At 42.8% G+C, this 21433-nt stretch overlaps 1 protein-coding gene across 4 annotated transcripts in view; it reads right to left on the reverse strand.

Annotated features, from left to right (window-relative positions):
* GPR107 (G protein-coupled receptor 107) overlaps positions 1 to 21433 on the reverse strand; it is a 168788-nt gene that overhangs the window by 131125 nt on the left and 16230 nt on the right. For 2 of the 4 annotated variants that reach the window (XM_077478264.1, XM_077478273.1), the window contains exons 2-4: positions 13604 to 13726; positions 10339 to 10390; positions 3598 to 3679 (exon numbers count right to left, since the gene is read on the reverse strand). In XM_077478264.1, coding sequence (XP_077334390.1) covers positions 3598 to 3679; positions 10339 to 10390; positions 13604 to 13726 — 257 coding nt within the window. The remainder of the gene's footprint in view (positions 1 to 3597; positions 3680 to 10338; positions 10391 to 13603; positions 13727 to 21433) is intronic. The other 2 variants (XM_077478255.1, XM_077478281.1) reach the window with 1 other exon arrangement.

Raw genomic sequence — 21433 nt, forward strand, 5'->3', positions numbered from 1 at the left:
GGAAGCAAAGGGAAATCTTCCCAATGACAGGAGGTTAGAACCTTCCCTTTTTATAGCCAACATGGAGGAGAAGGAGAAGGAGAAGGAGAAGGAGAAGGAGAAGGAGAAGGAGGAGAAGGAGGAGGAGGAGGAGAAGGAGGAGGAGGAGAAGGAGGAGGAGAAGAAGAAGGAGGAGAAGGAGGAGAAGGAGGAGGAGGAGAAGATTTTCAACATTTTTTTTTACAAATAAACGTGTGAAAAGTATGGCGTGCATTTGTATTAAGTCAATACTTTGTAGAACCACCTTTCACGGCAATTACAGACCCTAAACAAGAGCTACAATGAAATGGTTTCGAATCAAAGCATATTCATGTGTTAGAATGGTCCAGTCAAAGTCCAGACCTAAATTAAATTGACAATCTGTGGCAAGACTTGAAAACTGCTGTTCACAATCTCTCTCCATCCAACCTGACAGAGATTGAGCTATTTTGCAAAGAAAAATTGGCAAAATATCACTCTAGATGTGCAAAGCTGATAGAGACATTCCCAAAAAGACTTGCAGCTGTAATTGCAGTGAAACATGGTTTTACAAAGTATTAACCAGGGGGGGGGGGGGGGCTGAATACAAAATGCACACCACACTTTTCAGATATTTATAACATGGTTGTAACATGACAACATTTTTAAAATTGTCTGTACTTAGCCATCATATTTTCAGCTCTCGTTATTCACCCCACTGAACACAACTACTTTGAAGACAAGATTGTTCTCTGAAGTTTGCTGATGAGCTGACACTTCCCCCAGACCCCGCCACCCACCCTCTTTTTCCCCCCAACAGTGCTCAGTGTGTCCATCTGCTGGTGTTTATGTCACACAATACTAACGTTAACAGGAGGAACCCATGAACAATGTGGCAGGGGAAAAAACAAACATATTGCCACTCTTTTTGCTAGTTACAAAAAAATGGGTCTTTTACTTACAGCATAACTAAAGTCCAAAATACAGGATGCAACATCTGAATTTGATATTTTACCTAAAGCATAACTAAAGGCCACAATACTCCCTCTTCCCCTCCAATGACCCAATATCCATGAGGTTCCCTCACTGGCACCTTCACCCTGGCTCTTTCCAGGTACTGGGTCTTCAGTCATCTTGTCTGGCTGGCAAAAATGGAACCTCTGCTTTTTGGACCCCCCCCCCGGTGTCACATTTGGCACCTTTCAGGGGGGAGGGGGGTGCAGATACCTGTATAATGCAGGTATTTGCACCCACTTCTGGGTATAGACTACATGCCCCTCCCCCGTCCGCTGTTTCCTGGGAAACACACAGGTCCCAGAAGATAGCGGGGACCAGTTAGGACGTGCAGCGCGACTCGTGCATGCGCAGTAGGGAGCCAGGGAAGTGAAGAGTGACGGCGCAACGCTTCACTTCCCAATTGCCTCCCAGAGGATGGTGGCGGCAGCTACCGAGAGAATTATCGGCTTCAGCTGCCGACATCGCTGGACCCTGGGACAGGTAAGCGTCCATTTATTTAAAAAAAAGTCAGCAGCTGCAGTATTTATTTATTTTTTTGGTGGACCTCCTCTTTAATGGGGTGGGCAGCTATATGGCAAGGCAAGGCTACAAACTGAAAATGAAGTTTTTCTACTTTGAAACACAGATATTTCTGGTGCGCAGGGAAAATAGATTCCATACGAAAAGAATGAATTTTCAAGAACTGGATTAGATCTTTTAGATCTAGAATGGGCCTGCCATCTCCATTTGGTTTTGGCACTGAGGACCATCATAATCACTTTTTGTGACAAAAGTCAGTCTAACGATTGAAAGGGAGACTTTTTTCTCTGGATATTTGGGGACATTTGAAATGAGGAAATGGGAATTCTCGGAACTCTAGTTTGTAACCGAGAGCTATTGTGGAGACCACCCATATGTCTCCAAAATCTTCCTGCCAGACCCTTGAAAACTGCAGAAGTCTTCCCCCCACTTGAAGGAGTGGGGGCGCCCATTCATAAAGAGGCTTTAGTGTTCTGTCTTGTGGGCTTCCTCCCCCAGGATTTTTTTTGTCCCTGGGGTTGACCCAGAGGTTTACCTCTTGAACCCGACGGTGGAAGCAGTCACGACTGCCTGGAGGCTGATGCCCCTGGCACTGGAGAAAGAGCCGTTTAAATGAGGGATGTTTACTTTTCCTTAACTGGCAAAAGGGTACTTTTCCCACTTGATATTTTTTGTATATATTTGTCCAAATCATTCCCAAACAGATTTTCACCACGTAAAGGAAAACCAGGCAAGAGCTTTTTGCATGGCGCTTTGGCTGACCAACTTTTCAATCATAAGATTCCACGCTTATGTGCCAACCCAAGCGTAGGGTGAGAGGTTTGAAGAATAGCATCTCTGATTGCGTCAATTGCAAAACACAAAGCTGCTGGCAGCTCAGCTAACTCCTGGTCCTGCTTTTCAGGGAAAACCTTGAGCACCCGTTTCAAATGGTCTCTCAAGGATTAACATAGCCCAATTGCCGCCACTGAACCTGCCAAGGAAAAAATATTTAACAGGAATTCCAATCTCTTATCACTTGGATCCATAAGCATTTGCGCATTGTCACCTGGACAAGTCAAACTTTTATTCACAAAGGATACAGCAGCGTCAATTGCTGGTACAGCCCGCATTGTGGACGCTGAAGCATGCCGACAAGCCCCACCCCCTTCCTCCGATCACCCACCGCGCCCCCCTCATCTTTTTCAAATATACCGCATTCCCGCGCAAGCGGGTTCCAATCTGACCGGATCGCATGTGAAGGAGAGCTGCTGGATGGAGGACTGCCATGATGGCCTCTTGGGCTGAAGCTGTACAGGTGGGGGAACATTCCCAAGAGTAAAAAAACCCTTCCTTGCGTCTTACCTGTGTCACAAGCTGCATGCTTCCTCCAGCCCAAGCCCTAGGCAAGACTGACAAGCATGGAAATAGGTATGTGCATTTAACAGCCCTTGTGGTGACTCTAGACATGACAACATTTACTTTAATCTTACCCAGCTGCAGGGTTCAGGTAAAACCAGACCCAATCTTCACCCTTCACGGTGGGCTCCGTTAAAAAAACCTTCAGGAACCGGAACCCCTTTTTAAAAATCGGGGGGATCCACACTCCTAGGCCTGTAAAGCACCTTGCCAGGAATACGGCTGAAAAAAACGAAATAATGGATCCCGGGGTCGAGCTCTCTAAAAAGAGAAGGATTACAGGCAAAACTTTGTTTCTTCGGACACAAGGCCCGGGTTCCATTCAATTCGGCCTGAAATACACTTTGAATGGATCCGGTTGCATAGCTTGGCCCAGCAAAGGAATATTCCAATGGAGCTCAGCCTAGCACATCTTTACTCGTGACCAACACCTAAGACACTGGCGAAAAAAAACTGAGGTACTCCCAAGTAAGGGGAGGGGTTATATGGGGAATTGAACTTCCTGTCTAGGGTGTGCCAGTGTCTATCATCTGAAGGTGCCATATAACCATACAGTAATTACTGTGGCTGTATGTTCCGTGATGTACAATAAAGAAGTTGTGCCTGTGTCAAAATACATATGGACCTAACTGTATATATTACACACACAAACACATAAAAACTCACTTTTTGGCTGAGAAATTCAGCTTGAGTAGAGCAACCCCTGCTGGACGACTTTGTAGAATACAGGTATGCAAATCTTGGTCCTCCAACAAATTGAAAGGGGGAAAAAAAAGGGATATCGTGAGATATGGACACACCAATTTAATCCTAAAATTAAATCAAAACAGTTCAAAATTGTGACAATGTTATAGGCAATGTTTAGAGCTTTACAGTGAAACCCTCTGGAGTATAACTATACATTTCAATGAAGGAGGCAGATGGTCAGCGCAATTACTGAACACTTTCTTATGGCAAGTTATAGCAAAAAGCATCTGTCTTAACTTTAGGCAGACCCTTCTTACTAGTTAATGATCAATTACGATCATGTTAAATAAACAGTACACCCTTGGCATCTCAAAGTGTTACTGAAGTCCAATTATTATTTTTTTTTTTTTATTAAATCAAAATATGTTATACTCACCTGCACTGTGCAATGGTATTGCACAGAGCAGCCCCGATCCTCCTCTTTTTTGGGTCCCCCACCAGCGATCTTGGCACCTCCTCTTTGTGTGTCTCCATAGATAGCCGTTTGCTATCGAGGCACACAGTGCCTGCTTACTCCCGAGCCACGCCACAAACACCCAGCAGAGCTGTGCAGCCATTGGCTCTTGCTGCTGTTGGAAGCCATGTGTGAAGAGGAAGAGAGAGAAGAGGAGAGATGCAGCAATGCACAGCACTGGATCTCTTCTCCTCCATCTTCCACTTCACACAGGGAAGGGGGAGGACAGAGAAATATAAAACATTTTAAGCTTTACTATCACCAAGAAGAAGTATCAAAAGATGATTCATTCTGGTAGAAATTTCACATAAACTACACCAAATCTATATTTTCTCCGTTAGATTAAATAGTCATTTTTAAGCGAATAATCATTTGAATCAGCTCTATGGCCAATTGGTAAAGTGTATATAAACCCTAACAATAACCTTCTCTGATCAGCTCTTCATTGGTCTGACCCGAGAAGCATTTTGTTTTCTGAAAGAATGTTTAGCCCACCTAGTCAATTTGGACTTTTTTTGTCTTTATTTTGCCTTTCAATTAGCCCTTCTATTCATCATCATGTAAGTTAAACATTTTACATTTCTGACAATTTGTTACGATACAGAAATTCTATGCAAACTTTTACAAGCTTAAAGCTGAACTTCAGGAATATAAAGAACCATTTTTTCTACACTCCACATAGAGCTGCACGATCGTCAAGAATCGCTATCGCAACTTTTTCCGGTTGATCGTCCCATCTTTGGTATGCCGAGAATTTGTATGCAGAGAATTTTTTCTCTGCTCTCAGCCATCAAAACTCAAAGTCTGGGCAGTCTGCCAAGTTTTAAAACATTCTATCAGTGGAATGTTAAGTCTAAACATTGTATCAATTTGTCTTTAACCTCAAAAGGAATAGATTTCTGTATGTAAATTAGTAACTTAACAACTTAAACACTAAACCTTCTTTTTCTGACAGTTGTTGTTTTCAAGTTAAAATCATTTTTTTTTTTTTTTTTTGCTAGAACTTGTTAGACATTACTTAGAACCCACCCCCCCAAAAACAAATATATTAAATATATATATTTTTTTTAGTAGCTGGGTAGAAGAGCCAAATGTATTTTTTTGGAAAAGATTACTTTAATTAAAAAAAAAGGAGAAAAAAAAAAACACACACACACACCACAGTAGTTAGCCCAACATTTTTTTTGTATAATATGAAAGATTTTACCTGCGAGAATCGTGATTTTTTATTCTAAGCAAAAAAATTATGATTCTCATTTTGGCCAGAATCGTGCAGCTCTAACGTCACACATAGAAACGCGCTTAAAGCTCAACTCCAGTTGTCACTTTACAAATTGTTCATTTACTACAATACAATATATAGCGCTGTATTCTGGCATTTGGATTTAAAGGGAATTCTATGCGACCATCACTTGAAAGAGCGTAGAAAAGTAGGAAAAGTATGGAAAATAAGATTTTTATAACAGTTTACCTGTAAAATGCTTTTCTTTTGAAGTATATCACAGGACACAGAGCCATAGTAATTACTATGTGGGTTATAGTCCACCTTCAGGTGCTTAACACTGGCACACCCTAACCAAAGAATGCTAACCATGAACCAAACAATGCAAAGCAAGTGGTCATTGAAATAATATCAATAAGGCCGAGACCTGTCCTTAGAAAGCACTCAAGGCCAGCTTTATTTTTTCACCCCATTTGCAGAAAAGTCAAGACTCTAGGTTGAGAATCTGACCTAGATATTCCAGGTAGTCGAATGTGGTGACCATACTTTGGTCTTAACGGGCTACCGGTCTATCAAGAACAGATCAACTAGGTAAACCATAATTGTTATACCTTGGGCCCTCAATCTGGCTAGAAGAGGAGCCAGAACCCTTTTACTCAAGGTGCAGCAGTCAGATCAGAAAGCAGAGCTACACACTGAAAATTAAGTTTTTCCACTTTGAAAGTAGATATTACTAGTGAGCGAGGAAATAGGCATATGGAGATATGCATCTTTGACGTCGATTGACACCAGAAGTTCTCCTCCTTGTAGGATGGAGATAACAGATTGGATTGACTTCATGCAAAAAAAATAAAATAAAAAAAAGATAATATTCAGGAATTTAAATTTCAGATTTTTGAGATCTAGAATGTCCATTTGGATTTAACCAAACCCCAACCTCTGCTCTTACATGGGGGCCACCATGAACACATTTTGCCAAAAGATGGTCCAATGCTTGAGAGAAAGATTTACTTTTTCTCTGGATCTCTAGGAACGTATGATCTGATCTGGAGAAAACTCTTGGAACGCCAGGTTGTACCTTTGGAGCTATTGAGGAAGTCCCCCATTTGTCTTGACACTCTTTCTGCCAGATCCCTGAGAACTGCAGAAGAATTCTTCCTATTGAGCAAGCGGGGGCACCTCCTCATAAGAAGGCTACAGTATCTTGTAGGCTTCCTCCACCAAGACATCTTTTGTCCCTAGGGTTAACCCTGAGGATTACCCTTTGAACCTGACAGCAGAAGCTGTCATGACTGCCTGGAGGCTGATGCCCCTGGCACAGAAGAAAGAGCTTTGAAATAAAAATACATTCACGCCATCACTTAAATGGCAAAAAGGGATAACTTTCTTTTGCTAGAAATTCCTTAGATATATTATCCAAAATATCCCCAGACAGCCGATTCACCGCAAAAAGGAAGACTAGCCAGGAGCTTCTTGCATGACGCTTAGTGAAGAGCGTAAGCCCTAAAAAGGATAGAATCTGTCATAGCAACGATTGCAAACATAAAGCTGCCACATGGACCTGCTGAGCAGGATAACCTTGAACATCTGTTTAACTGGTCTCTCAACGATTAACCAATTACTGTCAGTGCAGGCTGAGACACTCAACCTGCCAGAGAAAAAAAGTTTTTTGTTTTTTTTCCCTAATAAGAATTTCAACCTTTTATCCGTTGGATCCCTAAGTATTTGAGTATTGTCTGCTGGACATGTCAAACTTACTCACAAAAGGATATAGTAGCATTAATTGCTGGTATACCCTACTTAGTGAATTTTCTCTACCATAGGACAAAGTGTGAAAACTTTTTAGAAAGGAAAAATAATGCTAATCTGGATTCTCCTCCAGATACAAAAAACTTTTCCAACAAAGAATGGACAGAAAAAAGCATGCACAGCTTGAGGAGGCCTTAGCGAACCCAAACACTCAGTTAAGGGTACATAAATGCAGAGCGATCATTCAGAAAGAAATTGTACCATCTATCTTACAGATTGCGAAAGCTGACTTTCCTGCATTTGACACCTCAGAAGAGGAGTCATCAGTTTCACCACGGTCCCCTGAGGGAATTAGTCTTCTCCTGCCCCTAGTTCCTCAGTCTAAGGGTCCTAGGAAAATGGAACAGAACCTGTCGCATCTTGACCACACAGGGATGCAATTAAAGTTGCTAAACTTATTTTTTCAGGGGAAGAGGTCATTTGTAGAGTAGTCTTTCCAGAGACTGAGGGAGACCCTTTTAGCTCTTTTTTGGGGGTGTTTCAACCCCCCTTCTGAACATACCCCGATGCACAAAGCAAAAGTACTACCAGAAGAAATCACATCCATTGCTTGAGTAATAGTCAGCCACTGCTGCTGCTATTAATGCTCAGCCTGATGCAATAGTAAATGTCTCAAAGTGAATGCTTGTGATGCCAACCGCTTTCATGCCCCTCTATGCTAGTGTCCCTCCGCCAACTTGCAGCAGTAATAATGGTGCTTTAAAAAAACACATTCCCGTGCTGGATGTTGGAGGATGCCAATATCACCCTAAGCTCCAGCCCAGAGCAAGCGTGGGCCTCTGTTCCTACAGGACCGACATGTGAGGGGGAAAAAAAAAAGGCAAGGAGAGAGCCTGGGAGCCGTTGAGTAGCAGCGTGCTGATCATGTTTTTTTTTTTTCTCCTGACGCTCCTCCTCGTGAAGAGAGGGAGAATACAGCACAAGTGGGGGGGGGGGGGGATGTCTGGAGAAGAACCACCCTCCCCCCTAGACTTACTGGAGGTCTGCTGCTGGCTGCAGAGAAAAAGAAACCTGCTGGTCCGAACACAGCGTGGTCTCTTGAGGAAGCATGAGAAGGCATGTGCTCCATACAGCCCATAGCGGTGACACATAGGCATGACAACATTTACTAATGAAAGGAGACATTTCATAAGAAAATTCCAAAATGTCTTAGAAAACTCCACTTAACTTTCCCACTGCAGGGTTTTCTGTGGTAAAAACCAACAGACTCAATCTTCAACCTTCACGATGGGTTCTGTTAACAAACCTTCAGGAGCTGGGGATCCTCAGGAAAACCCACAATCCTGGACCTGTAATAGCACCACCACCAGTAAAACTTCATGGCCTTAATACCAAAAGTACAGGATCCCGGGGTCCAGGTCTATAAAAAGAATTGTTTACAGGCAAAGCCTTGTTTCTTCGGACACAAGGCCTGGGTACCATTCATCTTGGCCTAAAAGACACTTTGAATGAATATGGCTGCATAGCTAGCCCCAGCAATTTCTCCAGTGGTGCTCAGCACAGCACATCTTCACTCGTGACCAACACCTTAAGACACTGGCAAAAAAAAACTGAGATGCTCCCGGTATGGGAGGGGTTCTATAGGGTGGCCACTCCCTGTTTAGGGTGTGCCAGTGTCCAGCACCCGAAGGTGGACTATAACCCACATAGTAATTACTATGGCTATGTGTCCCGTGATGTACGATTAAAGACAGTTTTTTTTTCTTAATCACACTTACCTAGGTGGATGCAGCATCACTTCAATGCTGCATCTGTTCCCTGCTGGCTCCAAGACTGAGAACCAAGCCATCAAAACACCGCTGATCTCTCAGTTCTCCATGAGCAGAGAGCTAGCAACTGTCAGTCAGCAGCTCTCTGCTCTGCCCTGCCCTCTCCTCGCTCACTCGAGCTCTGGGCTGTAGAAGGGGCGAGAGTGGCTGGCTCAGGCTCTCAGCGGCTTGCTGAGAGTCTAAGTCAGGTGTCGGTCCAGGCATGTGGGCAGATCCCGAACATATGATCACGATCTTTCCAGAGCCTGCATTGGCTCTGGGACATTAGCCAACAGCAGGTTTGGCTGTTGGCTGTACTTCTCCTTTAAACCCCCAAAACAAGTACTCTCTCTTAATTTCGATTTTTTTTTAGTGCAGCAGGTCAACAGTAGGACAAACCACTCAGCGATGTAACTTCATATGTGCCTGATGTAAAGCTTTAAATGATTTGAGAAGACAGGGCCAAGCTTTCCTTTTGGAACAAGGCTTGAGCGTTAAATATAAATCCAGCTGTCTGGACCTCCAAAAACTCTGAAATGCGGTTTTCACTATAACTCTGCCAAATCATTTTTTCTTTGTGTACTCAGCTTGAAATTCCCCAGATTATGACAGGTTTACTTTATGGTCCTCGTAGGTGGCCCTGCAAGTATCAACATAACTCAACAAAATTTGATTGAGAAATCAACTGAACCAGGTGGAAAATGATCAGCCTAACAGTAACTGCATCCTATCAGATGCGGTCAATGTAGGGCAGTGGCAGTATATTCAGGAAGCAGTGGGTGCTGCAGCTGCCCATATAAAAAGGCCAACTGTGAAGACTGCCCCAGCTACACTTAGCATGGAGCGGGGAATAGTTTTCCTCTGAACAAAAGAAAACCGAGCCATATACAGGAGCCTTTAGAAAGTATGTTCCTATGTATAGCTTGCGATTATCTATCTACATGGGGCAGCTCCTTTGACCCACTCATCTCACTAAAAACAATGAACTCTCTGGAGTAGTAACTGGAACCCAGAGACCACATAACATAGGTTTTCTAGGCTAATGCTGGCCACAGGTGGATCGAATACTGGCTGGTTCAGCAGGGAGCAGCCGAGATTTGATCCATCTATGGGCAGGCTGATTGTACTGAAGTTGATCCATAAATTGATTTCAGTTCAACCAGCCCGACAGATTTTTTGCATGCAATCACTGCTGCCATCAACACTGACTGTGGTTATGGGAAATTGAGCAATTATCTTTCCTTCCACCAACGGTGAGAATTGTATGATCTATGACTTGCTTAAGAGTTAAGGGAGTGCAGTTAGTTTGTTTACAGCAAGAAGAAGCCTTTATTTTAACACCAAAATAATGTGAATTGTGGCCTGCTGACTGATGTGAGATATATGTATGTGATCGGGACAAGTTTTCAGGAAATCACATACACTTACCAGGTAAGTTGAGAAGCCATCATTCTTGGTCCTGTCTAAGCTAAATCCAAACTGCATGAAAAAAAAAAAATATATATATATATAATACAGTATTGTGTAAACTGTGTATTAACTGAAATATATATTTAAAATAGAAGATGGGTTCACATACAAGATGAATAGATATTTTGAACTAAAAAGTGCGGATTACAGTCTGTTAAAAAATAAGCGTAATAAATAGTGAAAAAAAAATAAAAAAAATAAAAACAGAAGAACACACACACCACATGAGCTCCTTTGATAAAATCCAGACAAATTCACGAAGTATGCAGATAAATACCCTTCATCGTTTGCCCCGTTGCTTGCTATCCTATGATAGCTGTGCTGCAGCCATCAAGGGTCCCACTAGTTCAACTCATAACCATCAGATCCAGGATGTGGTTATATAAAAGAAAGCATCTCTGACATTTCTTCATATATGAATACACCAAGGCTGGCTCATTATGTGCCAACACAGATGAGCAATGAGTATGCATATCTGAAAGCGGTGTTTGCCTTTATTGTCTAACATCCAAAACACTGCATGCCAGCCTCTCTTCAAATTTGGCATAATTACTTTTCTAATTTATGTGTGTTGTAGGGAAATTATGATTTTAGGACAGCTGGTAGCTGATCCACTAGGAATGAGGGACAAAATAGCAATTCCTTTTTATTAGGTATTGCATAGATGGACTCGCTTTTTTTCTGGAACAGGATTTCTTAACCTTTTTACCTTGGAGGAGCCCTTGGCGAAGAGTCTCACGGAACCCCTGAAATAATGTTCACATCTACAGTTACACATTGGTGCACATTGGAACATTGGTGTTATCAGCAAGCTGTTGAAATAATGTTTAGAAATGGCATTAATTCAATATAAAAAACAAAAAACCCCAAAAAATGTAACTTCCTAATGTGGAACTTGTGCTCGATTTGCTGCCGGGGGGGTCAGCAGGACACGTTACAGTAGTGGAGGTTTCCTTACCATGCAATGTGGCACAGGGAAGCTTCTGTGATAGTCTTGTTCTGGCATGCTAACTGCTGGCCCTCCTCGCTCGTCCATCCCATGTGGTGTCACATAAGCACCTGGGTTAGACAGGAGGGAAGGCCCGGTGGGAACAGCACAGACATTTAGGATGTTTCTGCCCTTTGACGCTCTACATGCAGGGGATCAGCATTTCACGATAGAGTGTTAGCTCGGTGGGGACAAAATCTACCTGTCACCTGCTTGCGAGTGACAGGAAAATCGCCGCAAAACCTCTGTGGACATTTCACAGAACTTGAACCCCAGGTGACAACACTGCAGGGATTTTTCTCCAGAAAAAAAAAAAATAAATAAATAGTGTTGTCACCTTGTTACAGCAAGTAGAAAATAAATGGACCTACTTGCAGGACAACCAGTGGTAATATTACACAAAACAAACAGTCTGTTGTTGTAAAACTAGTAAACAGATTGCACCATTTTTCCTTTTCTTTTTTTTTCCTTTTGCCATATATATATATATTAGCTTCACCATCCCCACTTAAAACCTTAATTACAGCATCAACAGGAATTGAAAAAGAAATACTTTGTTCGGTGTGGCACACAAGCCTTTCATAAGTGAGGTTAACATGCATTTAAAAAGAACTCTGTTAAGCATTTAGTCATAACCACTCTATAATCAAACCCGTTTTTAATGAAATCTTGAATAAATTAAATAAAAATACAGTGACCACCCCTATCCAAGTTGTGTTTGCCCTCCACACCAAGGTGTCCAGGAAGAGATTTCCCTAAGGAGAATTATCCAGGGAAGTCAGTCTGTACAATGTGAATAGAAAGTAAGTTTTTGCATACCCGTCTACTGCCAAAACCAACACAAGGCTGGTTAATGTAATACCTCCGTATTACAATAAAAATATTATTATCACTAAAAAGCACTTTTGCTCCTTTCTCAGTATAAAATAATCTGAATTAAATAAAGTCTTAAACACATTGAGCCATTGACCCAGAAGAACAGGTGCGCATTAACCCCTGGGAAACATGCATCAAATAAAACGTCATTAAAGGTTAACAATAACAAAAAAAATTCACAAAAAAATACAGAGACTGTACCAATAATACAGCACTCACCAGGGGGTTGATGCTGACCATACATGTAAAATACCATCTTTTGATAGGTTTGTTTTAATGATGAAATCTCTTAAATCAGCTCGGTACTGGCTGAAAACGTGCTCACCTAAACAAATTTCTGATTCCTTCTGTATCAAACAATCGAAAGATCAAATTGAAACAATTGCATTTATGGTTGATTGTGTATTGTCAAGTGAATGGGCAACAATTAGGTGCCATTTAAAGCAGAACGCCATGGAAAAAATAAATTCTCCCATGCAGTGGGGCTATGCCCGCACTGCTCGTTTTGCCCAGGGGCGCATGAAAGGCTATACTTTCCTGATCCTTCAATCTTCCAGAAAACAACACTCTCCCACATGGGTCCAGCGGTGGACCGCTGCTCCCATCCAAGCATCCAAAGCTGGTCTACAGTCGTGATGTTGTCAGGAACCATCCATACACAAGACTGCTAGCATGCGTGTGTGTTGGGGGGGGGGGGGGGGGTTTGGGGAGGAGCATCAGGGGAACAGCAGATTAGGCGAGTATATCTCCACTCTCCTCACCCCTAGACAAAAACAAGCCGTAAACCCACGCATTGAGGATAAAGCCACACTGCATAAGAAAAACATTTTTTCCTGAAATTCTTCTTTAAGATGTGGGAAAGCACACCTAGAGGTCTGAGCTGTAAGTGGCTTTAAACTGATTATAAAAGGAAATAAAAACAACAAAAATCAACAACAACAAACATTTCTATACTTACCTGCCCGAACCTCTTCTCATGTCCCCTGCTGGAGCTCCTAGTCCCTCCTATCTGTTGAGTGCCCCCATGGCATGGGAAGCAGCTTCCTATGGGGCACTTGTGCCTGCTCACTCCTGAGCCTCGGCCCCACCACTTACTCCTTCAATCACTGGATTTGATTGACAGTAACTGGGTGCCTCAGCAAAGCCAGTGAGACACAGAAGTGAGAGAAGAGAAGATCTGCAGACGAGCATAGCGCTGAGTCGATTGAGGGCTCAGGTAAGTAAAAGAGGGGGGCAAAAGGTTAAAATGGATGCCTAAGCATTTTTTAAGCAGGGAATTCATTAAAGTAAAAAATGTTTAGGCTTTAGAACCACTTTAAATGCTCCCAAAATAAGTTTCAGCAATGTCCATCACTTACCAGTAAATTGCCCATATGGGTCAGGTCTTCATCCTTCACAGACAAGCTGGTGATGTTCACATTCATGGATCCATTAGTGAAGAAGCCGAATGTGTTGAGATGCACTTTCTGCCGCAAATCATCCTTCGATAAAAAACAAAAAGCATTTTAAAGTGTATCTGAACCAAAGAACAAATGCTTATCAATCCTTCAATGTGGTGGTTGAATTGGTTTTCTTTTTGCAGACTTTTTTTTTTTATCTTACGACCCTGTTAGTAACTATTCCTGTCCTAGGATCACAACAACCACAAACACACACTGTGATGGATCTACGTAACAGCAGCATATCACTCTAGGACAGGAAGGGAGTTAAGACTACAGGATGCCTCCTTCTCCTATACCCCATAACAAAAAGGTAGGCTGTTCTGCAGTTCTTAGGTCAACTGGTCTGGGCTGATAACATTGCACAAAGCATGAGACACAGGACAACACTGGATTGCTGGCAGAATCAACAGGTTTTTTTTCGCTCATTGATCAGATAAAAAAGTATTCCAGGGTTTATAGTTAAACAGCCCAAAAGAGAGCAAATAAGAGACGTTCCACTGTTTATACTGTGAACAGCTGGAAATGTGAATGTTTGCTTTACGTGATAAAAGATATTCATTCTGCAGTGATAACAAATGAGTCGTCAGCTATAAGAAAGATGAAACCACAAGGTGACAGTGAAAATCCAGTTCTGGTAAAGCCGTCATGAAGCCATTGTAGGACCCTCTTCCTACCTGCTGATCAATATACTGGACCTGTGCAGCACACTGCAGCTCAAATAAATAAATAAATAAATAAATCTGCTTTTACAGCTATTTCAGCTTTTATTTCAGCTTGAAGCAGCTTGTACTTTTTTCAACACTTCGAGCCTCAAGCGTTTTGTGTTTTTACAACCCTCCCCGCTTAATTTTTCCTATTTTTATTTGTGTGTTTGAGCTTTTTCATGCGTTTCCAGGCCCTTATGTGTCTTTTCTTCTCGAAAGCTCCTCTTAAAAACGTGTTTGGTGGGGGGTTTATTCTGCCTGTAAACTCCTACAAAAGCCATAGTGTGCATGGGAGCATTTGCCAACATGGCAGTTTCCAGGCAGGAAAAAAATGAGAGCTCAAAAAAGCTTGCAGGAGACGTTTTTTCAAGCTGCAGTGTGCACGAGTCCTTAGTAGGCTTTAAAATGGCTGTAAACCCTTACAGACCACTTTTACCTACAGGCAAGACTAGATTAAGGCTTACCTGTAGGTGAAAGAAATATCTCCTAAACCTACACAGTTTAGATGATATTTGCAAAAGACAGGCACCGCTGTCTAAGGCGCATGCGCACTGAGCATGCTGCTGCTAACGGCGATCATGCCATTAGTGGCGGCTCCCATGCGAGAGTGACGCCATCGCGGCTCCGGCCAGTGACATCGTCGGAGCCGCGATACCCAGAAGTCACTCCGGGATAGATGGCGGCTTTGGAGGAGGAGGAGGAGGAGAAGAAGAACGAGGGTCACTTTGTGGGCTTCGATCTCAGGTAAATTATTTATAACGAGCTAGTATGCTGTGCTATGCATACTAGCTCATTATGCCTTTGACTTGCAGGGTGTATTTTTTTTTTTTTGGCTTTACTTCCTCTTTAAATGCTGACCTCTTCTGAGAATGTCAACTACTTTGCTATCATCTAATCTCCCACTCAAGACATTCTGAGCCACTAAAGTACAAGGACAAGTAAACAAACCAGGACTTACAGTCACTTTCATTTTCTAATCTGCATACATGTTCTGGGGCATGATATAGTCAGGCAAATGTAGATCTTAGAGGGAAGTCAGTTCCAATAGCAACCTAACCACAGATGCAGCTAGGTCTGGATGAAGGTCACAGCTCTAGCTGGCATTGTGGGTCACAGATGTCACTACCAACGACCCTCTCTCACACTAACCAAGCAGTAGTTCTACATGAATACAATCCTTGACTTGTTATATGCAGTGGATCCAGAATGATGTACAGATAGCTACAGTTGTATCTTCCTATGTACCAGACAGAGATTGGACCAACACCTTTGATTCCATTGTAATCTTTGATAACGTAACAGTTGGCAACAGTCAGTAATATAAACCTCAAGGCCTCATTCACACAGGTCCTTGCCACCCCTTTTAAAAGCAGTTTGTGCTGGATCTCTTTTCAGAGGATGTTTGACAGGCAATAAACTGCCTCCTCACTGCTTGTTTTAGGCCCCATTCACACCGTGATGCAGAAATGTCAGTTTTTTTGCATGCGTTCTGCAAAGGCACAAAAAAAAAAAAAAAATTGATCTCTACGTGCCCTATTCACACCACAATACTGGTATCATGTGCAAATTTTTTCTGTAAAACGCAATTTTCTGCACTGAAAAAAACAAACAAAAAACACTGACATGACATCGTGTGAATAGGGCACATAACCGAAGCGCATGGAAAGGATGTCAATGTGCTTAAAAACTGACTGAAAAAACGCACATGAAAACAGAAGTAAACAAATGTCTCTGTAAGTGAAATCTGCGTGGTTTTCATGCACGTAGGGTGTGAACGAGCCCTAAAACCCTGAATATCCCATACCTTTCAACCTATCAACATGGGGACAAGGTGCTTTGGGGTGGGGGGGCCGCGTGGCACCCCCCCATGTTGAGGGCACGTGGCCTGGTACGGCTCAGGAGGTGGGAGGGCGCTCGCTCGTCCCCACCCCTTTCCCGGCCGGGTAGCGTGCTCGGATAAGGGTCTGGATCTGGGGGGGGACCCCACGCCGTTTTTTCTGCGTAGGGGGTTCCCCTTAGAATCCATACCAGACCTAAGGGCCTGGTATGCTCTTGGAGGGGGAACCCACGCCAAATTTATGAAAAAAAATTGGCGTGGGTTCCCCCTCCAAGAGTTCCCTCTTGAGAGCTGATAATTCTGTCAGAGTCGCCTCCGTATAGATGGAGATCCGACTTGGAGGCGACCTACATTGAAATCAAGTCGGATTGAAGTAGTACAGGATCCTTTTCTGAAGTCGGAGCGACTTCAGTAGCGTGCATTAAGACGGCTCTCATTCACTTACATTGATTTTTAAATGTTGTCCGACCGGAGGCGACTAGGGGCGACCTGAAGTCGGATCTGAGTCGCCCCTGTGTGAACCGAGCCTTAAGGACCGAGCCTCTTTTTGATATTTGTTCTTTACAAGTTAAAAACATGTTTTCTACTTAGAAACCCCAAGCATTATACATTTTTTTCCCTAACACCCTAGAGAATAAAATGGCGGTCGTTGCAATACTATCACACCGTATTTACGAAGTGGTCATACAAGCGCACTTTTTTTTTTTTTAAAGAATACACTTTTTTTAATAAAAAAAATAAGATAAGGGTAAAGTTAGCCCCATTTTTTTTATATTGTGAAAGATAATGTTACGCCAACTAAATTGATAACCAACATGTCACGCTTCAAAATTGCGCCCGCTTATGGAATGGCGACAAACTTAACTGTAAAAATCTCCATAGGCAACGTTTAAAAAAATAAAATAAAATAAAAAAAATAAAATTCTACAGGTTGCATGTTTTGAGTTACAGAGGTCTAGAATTATTGCTCTCGCTCTACCAATTGCGGCGATAACTCGAATGTGGTTTTGAACACCGTTTTCATATGCAGCTGCTACTCACTTATGCGTTCGCTTCTGCGTTTGAGCTCAGCTGAACAGGGCACGTTTGAAAATTTTTCTTTTTTCTTTTTACCTTTTAAATTTTTTATTTTTACACTGTTCTTTAAAAAAAATGTAATAAAATAAAAAGTCTCACTTTTATTCCTATTACAAGGAATGTAAAAATCCCTTGTAAAAGAAAAAAAGCAAAAAGACCTCAAATCTCATATCTACACTAAAATGTAATGACGCCGCTTCCGTCCTGCAATGATATGGAGATGGGTGGAAGCCATCTTCCTCTCACTCACTGCCATGGACATGCTCCGGTAAGTGTCAGAGGGCACCAGTAAGTGGCGGAGGGCACTGGAGAGTGGCGGGAGGGGGGGCCCTCTGCCTCTGCCGATAAAAGTGATTTTGCAGCGAATGTGCTGCAGAGAACACGATTATCAGAAAGCGGATCGCCGGCCGAAGAAGAGGATAGTGGAGTTATGTAGGGCTGAAACGATTAATCATTATTATCAATAATCGATAATGAAAATCGTTGTCAACGATTTTCATTATCGATTAGTTGGTCCGCACCATGCGATCCGCATAGCGGTCCGTGGCCTATTCCTTCAGCCTAGCTCCGGAGCAGGCGGCCATCTTGGTACACCCGGCGGCGGCGAGCTGACGTCACCCCCAGCGCAAGTTGTTCAGCCTGTGTCAGCCCAAGTGAAGGAATTCTGGAGGAGTCACGCTGGATGCCTTGCCTGCCCTCATTCAAAACTTCTTTTATGCAGGTACCACTACATCTATTACCTAATCTAACCTAATAACTAACTACTATCTATTAGATAGTAGTTATCTAATCCTATCTAAACCTTTCCACTCGCTCGGCACAGCCACATTGTTTGTTTATTTAAATAAAAGGTATAACACTCCCCCCCCAATAAAATTCAGCTTATTACAAGCATAAAAACATAGCATATCACTGATGATTTGCGCCAATAGGCGTCATCCTGGGACTCATCACGGCGGTCTGTTTGGAGGAACTTTGATCGGTGGTGAGCTTGGCGCAAATCATCCATGATATGCGGACTATGTTTTTATGCTTGTAATAAGCTGCATTTTATTGGGGGGGGGGAGATTGTTTATTTAAATAAAAGGTATAACACTATCTCCCCCCCAATAAAATGCAGCTTTTATTTAAATAAACAATGTGGCGGGGGGGGTAGTGTTTTTTCTTTGCTGATCCGAAAATGTATCTGATCCGTAACTCTGATCCGAGGAACGATCTGATCCCTGAGTTTTTTGATCCATTGCATCCCTAGGCCGCACCTTCCCCCCTGCCGGTCTATTAGAATCCTGTGTATCCTCCGGTGTCCTACGCATGCACCATGCCCACAAGCACGCAGCTACACCTGCTCGCATTCTCCACCCAGCTGATGTTCGCCAGCAACGCGCCTGCGCTGCTTTCGGCTCCTCCTCCCCCCTCTACCCAGCAGCGTTCTGATAGACCCGCCGCAGGCGCGGCAAGCCCTCGCCAAGCCGCTTTCCAGCGCTGCCGTGACTGGAGGTTGTGCTCTGCACATGCGTGCATCCATCTCCCGGTTTCGAGGTGCCCTTCACGCCTTTCGGAGGAGTCGGCCGAGTCACGTGTCGCGGGTCCAGACTGAGACTCAGCCCCACACCACCCGGCACACCGAGGAGGAGCCGCTGTCACCATGAAGGGGTGAGAGAACCAGAGACACAAGGGGGGGGGGGGGGGGGGGGACACGTGTGTGTGTTAGAAATATATACACACTCCCCTTTTTCAGTTTTTTTTTTTACCTTTACACATATATTAGACATAAACAATATTTATCTCTCTCTATATCTCTCTCTCTCTCTCGCTCTATATCTATATCTATTTATTTATTGTCCTCAATGTATACTTTCTATGGAAAGAAGTGGGGGAAAGTATTTTATATGTCTATTATTATTCTCTTTATATATACACATATGAATAAGCAAGGGAATCTGACATTAACCATACTTTCTTTGCGGGCAATTGTCCCTGCACCATGTGTGTCGCATGGAGGAATAGTAACCCCATCATTGGCATTTTATTCTGCAGTTTGAGTGTAAGGCTGGGTTCACACCGGAGTGATGCGGGAACGCCGCGAATCCGCGGCGTTTTCCCGCATCGCATGCCTCCCGGCGGCAGTTCACACTGCCCTATGCGGACTGCTGGGAGTGTAAGTGAAATGTTAATGACACCCCCAGATCAGTTCGCATATCGCAGTGCGATCTGCAAACTCGGACAGGAATCGGATTGCATGGTGTGAACACCCATGCGATCCGATTCTGCTGCGGACCAAAAAAAGGGTCCCGTGCAAGTTTGCGGCGGGTGCGATGCGAATTCAGCCATACTATCTGTATGGCTGAACTCGCATCGCACAGAGATCGGATGTGATTTGCACTGCAGTGCGGTGCGAATCACATCCGGTTTTCGCTGCCGCAGCGGTGTGAACCCAGCCGAACACTCAGTTTTTTCATTATTACTTTTAAATAAAATGGAAAAATGGCATATTACATTTTTTTGTTTTGTTTATGATTTTATCCGATTAATCGATTATGAAAATAATCGTTAGTTGCAGCCCTAGAGTTATGGCAGCTAGCTGCTGCGATAATGATATTCCTCTTCAAAGTTAGGATGTATATCAGTGTGTGGTGGTCCATAAGTGGTTAACCACTAGCCGACCAGCTCACGCAGATATACTGCGGCAGGTTGGCTCCCCTGTGCGAACCAACATACCTTTACATCAGTCAGTGCAAGAAAGATAGCGGGGGGAGCCTATCCGCAGGCTCGATGTCCGCCAGTGACCCACGATCGTGGTAAGGAGAGGCAGAACTGCCTTTGTAAACAAGGAGATTCCCTGTTCTGCAAGATGACACGACAGGGATCTACTGCTTCCAGTGATCGGGAAAGTTTCCAGTAAGCCCATCCCCCCTAAAGTCAGAAGATGCTGAGGGAACACACTTAACCACTTGAACGACCCCTAGTGTTAACCCCTTTCCCGCCAGTGAATTTTTTACATTGATCAGTGCATATTTATAGTCCTAATCAATATAATGATGTCACTGGTCCCCAAAAAGTGTAATTTGGGGTCAGATTTGTCTACTGCAATCCCAAAAAATAAAAATAATGCAGATCGCTGCCATTACTAGTAAAAATACATTTTAAAAAGTTCCTAAAATCCATCCCATAGCTTGTAGATGCGATAACTTTTGCGCAAACCACTCAATATACGCCTACTGCGATTTTTTTTTTTTACCAAAAATATGTAGAAGAAATTTATATATATATATATATATATATATATATATATATATATATATATATATATATATATATATATATATATATATATATATATATATATATATATATATATATATATATATACACACATATATACATACACACATATATATATATATATATATATATATACACACACACATACATACATATATATATACACACACACACATACATACATACATACATACATACATACACACACCGATTAAGAGAATTCCTTGGGGACCCCCAGGTCAGCAGAACTAGTGTCACTATTGGAACATTACTTTTTTGAGCACAACCCAAAATTTGGGGATTTTCCTTCACTTTCAATGATAATGGTAAACAGGACAAAAAGAGAGGAAAAATCTCCCCAAGGGGGGCACAGACTGCAATTAAAAACTGAAAGGTGTTTTAATCCATCAGTATCGACCCCTTACTCCAAACAGCAGAGTCTCATAGACTCGCCGGTCACAGAGCACGCTCTTTAGAAGACTTATATGATCATAACAATTTCCTGATGGGAGTATGTCAGTCTGGAGGAGTGGGTGTTGATAGGCTAACTGCTATTACATAAAAAACCACCGTAGGTAATGCCCACATGTGATGCTGAGCCTCCATGACAAAGAATAGAAATGCAATGAATGAAAGGGACGTACCAAGAAGAGGAGTCAGGCTGGGGTGGTTCAGAGTAAGCAATCTCAGTACAGAGGAGGAACCGGAACAACTGTGCAAGACTGAAAGTAAAGCTGGAGTTCTGCTTTTACTGAAAACGCAACAAAACAGTACAAGCTGCCAATTACAACACATTGCAAAAACTGGTGTATAGTGCTTGGAAAAAGTATTCACACACCTTAAAAT

Source organism: Lithobates pipiens, unplaced genomic scaffold, assembly GCF_037356315.1.
Source record: "Lithobates pipiens isolate NorthernLeopardFrog02 unplaced genomic scaffold, aLitPip1_a1.2 Scaffold_1, whole genome shotgun sequence".
NCBI classification, from domain to species: Eukaryota; Metazoa; Chordata; class Amphibia; order Anura; family Ranidae; genus Lithobates; species Lithobates pipiens.